General features: G+C 36.5%; 1 protein-coding gene across 1 annotated transcript; it reads left to right on the top strand.

The window, feature by feature from the left end:
• Positions 1-4,285: 4,285 nt before the first annotated feature.
• LOC109237587 (acylsugar acyltransferase 3-like) lies at positions 4,286-5,639 on the top strand. Its single transcript, XM_019403904.1, has one exon. The coding sequence runs from the start codon at positions 4,309-4,311 to the stop codon at positions 5,605-5,607; it is 1,299 nt and encodes a 432-aa protein (XP_019259449.1). The 5' UTR covers positions 4,286-4,308; the 3' UTR covers positions 5,608-5,639.
• The last annotated feature ends 698 nt before the right edge of the window (positions 5,640-6,337 follow it).

Consider the following 6,337-nt stretch of genomic DNA (forward strand, 5'->3'; position numbering starts at 1 on the left):
AATTCCTTTCACAAGCTCTTTACAACATATAGAAGTCATCAATTAAGCATGGAAGGTATAACAAAATCCAAACTATTCGCAAAATAAGGACTCACGGTCATGCTAGACACCAATGTATAGATACTCGTCACCATGCCTATACATCGTACTCGACAATCAACAAGTAGCAAATAAGACTCAACTCCTATTCCCTCAAGCTAGGGTTAGACCAAACACTTACCTCGATGCCTTGAACTCAACTCAAGCCTCAACTATGGCTTTACCCCGTGATTCCACCTCCAATCCGCTCGAATCTAGTCGCAAGTCACTTAATTACTTTAATAAATACTAAATGAATCAATTTGAATGCATAAAAATGAATTTTCCAAAGTTTTTCCCAAAAATTCCAAAATCGCCCCCGGGCCCACGTGGTCAAAACCCGAGGTTCGAATCAAAACCCGGTTACCCATTCCCCCACGAACTCAAATATATAATTTGTTTTGAAATCGGACCTCAAATTGAGGTCCAAATCCCCAATTTTTAGAAAACCTAGGTTCTACCCAAAACTCCCAATTTCACCCATGAAAATCTTTGATTTTTAAGTGGAAAACATTTTAAATTATGCTAATGGTTGAAGGAATTGAGTAGAAATTAACTTACAATTGATTTGGAGAAGAAAGATTTCTTGAAAAATCGCCTATGGGTGTTTGAGTTTGAGAAAATGTGAAAAATGAAGCTCAAAATCGGCTAAGTATAAAATATGCTGGGCTGCGGATATGGGAAATGCGAAACTGGGTTCGGAATTGCGAACCCTGCAGGCATGGGAAATGCGACATTTCTGTTCGCATTTGCGAACTCAGGCCTATCAGGGGACCTTCGCATTTGCGAATAAGGTCTCGCATTTGCGAGCCCTTGACCTTCGCATTTGCGAGGAGTGGCTTCGCATTTGCGAACATTGGCAGGCCTGGGCTGGTTTCACATTTGCGAACCAGCCTTCGCGTTTGCATGAGCTGGACCTTCCAACAAAATGCAATCCGACACCTATCCAAAACTCACCCGAGCCCTCGGGGCTCCAAACAAAATATGCACACAACCTCAATAACATCCTACGGACATATCCGTGCGGTCAAATCGCCAAAATAACATCATAAACAATGAATCGAACCTCAAAATCACAAATTTTTCTTCAAACTTCATAAACTTTCAAATTTAGAGTTTTAAGTCAGAAACACGTCAAACGACGTCCGATTTCAACCAAACTTTACAGAAAGCGCATAAACCATATATAAGACTGGTACCGGGCGCCGGAACCAAAATACGGGCCCGATACCACAGTCTTTTAATCAAATTTCATTTCCAATTTCCTTAATTATTTCCAGAAAACAATTTCACACAAAAATTCATTTCTCGGGCTTGGGACCTGGAAATTCGATTCCGGGCATACGCCCAAGTCCCATATTTCCCTACGGACCCTCCGGGACCGTCCAATCACGGGTCCGGGTCCATTTACCCAAAATGTTGACCGAAGTAAAATTTATTCAATTTAATATCAAAATTTAGCATTTTTCTCATAGAATTCATATTTAAGCTTTCCGGCTACGCGCCCGGACTACGCACGCAAATCGAGGCAACCCTAAATGAGATTTTCAAGGCCTCATCAGTACCAAAATTGGCCCATGCGAGAATTATCTAACCAAAATCAGTACCACATCATTAATACACGCTAAAGGAACAAAGCCCATGCGAGAATTATCAAATTAAATAAAAAATCCCAAAATTGGCCAAACTCGACGCCCGTGCCCACGTCTCGGAATCCGACAAAAATTACAAAACCGAAATCCTTATCCTCTCACGAGTCCATACATACCAAATTTACCAAAATCTAACTTCGTTTGACCCCGAGGATCGCCCAATTTTAACTCTCAAGTTCCAAGCCCTAATTCCCCAATTTTCACCCTTAAATCCCACAAATTTCATGCTTAATCTACTGAAAATCACCATAGAATCGAGTTTTAGGTTCAAAAATATTACCTCAACGTGTTTCCCCTTGAATGCCTCTTCAAAAACCCTCAAAAGCTTCAATCCCGACTTCAAAAATGGTGGAATGGGCAAAATTTCGCGAAGGAAACAATTTATACTTTCTGCCTCAGGGATTTCGCACCTGCGGACCCGCACCTGCGATCCCAGGTGAGCACCTGTGAAATCACTTAAAGGGACGAAGATCGCATCTATGCCCAGTCACCACACCTTCGATGCCGTAGATGCGTCCAAATAACCGCACCTGCGGTTCTTCTCCTGGTGGCCAAACCCCGCACTTGCGACCTCCTTGTCGCACCTGCGGTCCCCAATTCGCAGGTGCAGAAATAACAGAAGCAGCAAAATCTGCAGCAACAATTTCAAGCCAAACTCTCCGTCAACCACCCAAATCCATCCCGAGACCCTCGGGACCTCAACCAAACATGTCAACAAGTCACATATCACCATTCAAACTTATTCCAACCTTCGGAACACTCAAAACAACATCAAAACACCAAATAACCCTCGGATTCAAGCCTAAGGATTTCCAAGCTTCTGAATTCCGCAAACGATGCCAAAACCTATCAAACCTCGTCTGAATGACATAAAATTTTGCACACACGTCACAAATGAAACAACCGACCTACTCCAATTTTCGGAATTCTATTCCGACCCCGATATCAAGATTTTGACTGCCGATCGGAAAATGGCAAGTTTCCAATTTCGCCAATTCAAGCCTAAATCTACCACGGACCTCCGAAATTCCGAACACGTTTCTAAGTCCAAAATCACATACCGAAGCTATCCGAACCACCCGAATTTACATCCAAGGTCTTCTACACATAAGTCAACATCCGGTTGACTTTTCTAACCTAAGCTTCCAAATAAGAGACTAAGTGTCTTATTCCACTCAGAGACCACTCCGAACACAACACAACCAACACAATATGATTAAATACAACTGAACAACACACAAGAAAGTAGAAATGGGGGAAACGGGGTTGTACCTCATGAAACGACCGGTCGGGTCGTTACAAATGTTCTCTCAAACTGTATGAACACAAAAGCATTTATGTACCAATTATCTTTTAGTGTAATTCGACATATTATATTAGGTTATTTATAATTTATTTTAGATATTTACCAATAAGTGCTACTTAATAGAATGAACTACAATTATCGTTTAAATTGATTATAAGGAGTACATATTTTTGACACCGTTTATGCTAAAAAGTTAAGCTGCTACGTTATGTACATTTATTTATCTTGTTTGTGATGATAGCCAAATCAAAATTTGTGGACCTCAACATCCGATTGTCCACCACTTTATTTTTTGTGCTCTTCTTCTTCTTCTTGTTGTTTTTTTTTTGAAATTCGCTTATTTTTATCTTAAATGCTTAATTTATTGTTTAGAAAGTAAATCTTATTGTTAGTGTAAATATTTTATAAAATAAATTTAAGGGCCTTTCAATATGGTTTCGCCTTAGGCCACGAGATCCATTGAGCCGCCCCTGATCACTTTTGGGAGAATTCTTAGTCTCCTAAACTTAAGTAACCCCCACTTTGAGGCTCTACACATATAAAAGTTAAACCCATTAGTTATCCATTGATTATGTATTTTCTAAGTGGATAATATGGTTCTAATCCATATTTGACCCGTTTTAAAAAAAAATTATTATCCAACCCATTTTTTAATGGGTAATATGAGTGGATATAACTATTTTCTTTTAACCATTTTGCTACTACCAATCACTCATACAAAAGTCATAATTACCGAAAAACTCGACTTTTCCAGTACAATATTTTTTTACTCCATATTTTCTATTTTTTATTTTCAGTCTAATATATATTGACACAATTAAAGAGGAACGGCCCCAACCGATCGACCCGACCGAAAACCCATATGCAAAAAAATCGTTATACGAGTTGGATGAAAAAAGTCATAATTATATAAATCTTTTTTGAAATTTACCCCAGTTACTGTCTGTTACCCCCTTTTTGTATGCATGGAGCTTCAACTTTTTTAGAGTTCATAACTTAAAATCTAAAGTTCTAATTAGCAGATATCTAGATTTAATAGGTTAGTCCAAATTACGACTACCCTAAAAGATGTCTATATCCATTTATGGATATCGACTCACTATCTCATTTATGGAAATCGGCTCACTATCCATTTAATTATTGAAATCGACCCTGTAGCTCATATATTAACATCAACTAACTATATATAAATTTCATTTCCTCATTTAGAAAGCACACTGCAATTTTTTTTTTTGTCTTGAAACACAATATTGCAATCACTTCTATCTTAAGATGAGTGCATCAAATCTTGTATCATCAGTTTGCAAAAAGATAATCAAACCATATTTTCCTACTCCAACTTCACTTCGTTGTCACAAGCTCTCTTACCTTGATCAAATGCTCGGTGGCATTTACGTGCCTTTCGCCTTTTTCTACCCTAAACTGAGCAATACATGGTCAGATAAACCAAGTAACATTATATCTGAACATCTTGAAAATTCCCTTTCAAAAGTTTTATCCCATTATTATTCATTTGCAGAAAAGTTGAATGAAAATGTGTCTGTTGATTGTAATGATGGCGGAGTTGAGTTTTTCACTACCAAAATCAATTGTCCAATGGCTAAAATTCTCAATGATCCTTTTGTTGATAAAGAAGATTTAGTCTATCCGAAAGGAATTCCCTATGCGTATTCATACGAAGGTAGTCTTGCAATGATTCAACTTAGTCATTTCAATTGTGGAGGAATAGCTATCAGTGCATGTTTGACACACAAAGTTGGAGACGGATATACAATGGCAAACTTTATTCACGATTGGGCTACTATAGCACGTAATCCAAGTTCCAAAATACAAAGTCCTCAGTTTAATGCTGCGACTATTTTTCCACCTACAAAAGACATGATAAATCTACCTGAAGTTGTGCCAAAAGGAGAAGAATGTTGCTTCAAAAGTTTTGCTTTCTCATCATCTAAATTAGCTGCACTGAAAGCTAGGGTTATAAACAATTCAAACATACAAAATCCAACAACCAGTGAGATTGTGTCAGCATTCATTTACCAACGTGCAATGGCTACAAAAAAGAAGACTTCAGGTTCGATTTGTCCATCCGTACTTGTCCAGGCTATGAACTTACGACCTCCATTGCCAAAAAATTTAATGGGAAATATTTTTTCTTTCTTTTCTATGTTAACAACCGAAGAGAAAGAGATGGATCTACCAAAAGTGGTTGGTAAACTACGGGCAGCGAAAGAAGAACTTCGACAAAAATATAAAAATGCTAAAGCAGATGAAGTTTTACCTATAACGATTGAATTATATGAAGAAGCATATGATAATTTTTTCAATAATTCCTGTTATGATATCTATAGGTTTAGTAGCATCAATAAGTTCTCTTTTTACAATGTAGACTTTGGATGGGGAAAGCCTGAAAAAGTAAGTATGTCAAGTAATTGTCCAGTTAAAAACATGATTGTGGTGATGGATAATAAAAGTAGGGATGGAGTGGAAGTATTAAGCTACATGAAGGAACAGGACATGTCCGCACTTGAGAAGGATGAAGAGCTCCTAGAGTTTGCTTCTCCAAGCAGCTAAGATATGTGCACTTTTGATCCCTTTACTTATGAATCTTCACAAATTTAATAAATTATTAAGTGTTGTACTATCTAGTTACTTATGTGTTATGTTTGTTAAATTTGTATTCTTCTAGAAATAGTTTAAATATCATATATCTTATATACACATTTTACTTAAATAGAAGGCTAAATGTGCTTACCCAACTATTACACCGGTCAAAATCAGAATTTAACGGAAGGATCAAAAGTTCGTTATTGTTAAATATATGAATAAATAACTGTTTCATGTGATTCAAACATTATCTAATGAAATAAGTTGAGTTTTGTAGAAAAGTTTGGTTAGCATCTTAAGAGGTACTAAGAGCTTGTTTGCCAAGCTTCTAAGAGGTCCTCAAAAAAGTTTTTTTCAAAAAATTTAAGTTGTTTGGTCAAGACGGAGAAGTACTTTTGGCCAGCAGCAGAAGCAGTTTTTCTGCTTTGGGAAGAAGCAGAAAATTCTAGCTTCTTCTAAAAAGCAAAAGCAAAAGCAGAAAATTAATTTGTTCAAGACAAAATTATCATCACCCTAAATTTATATTTTTCAAATTATCCCTCACTAATTTAAGCCTTTTCATTTTTTTTTGTTTCTAATTTCTACCATTCTTTTAAAATAGAGATGTCATATATGTATATATATATATATATATATATATATATATATATATATATATATATATATATATATATATATATATATATATATATATATA

The sequence above is a fragment of the Nicotiana attenuata genome, unplaced genomic scaffold (assembly GCF_001879085.1).
Source record: "Nicotiana attenuata strain UT unplaced genomic scaffold, NIATTr2, whole genome shotgun sequence".
Lineage (NCBI taxonomy): Eukaryota > Viridiplantae > Streptophyta > Magnoliopsida > Solanales > Solanaceae > Nicotiana > Nicotiana attenuata.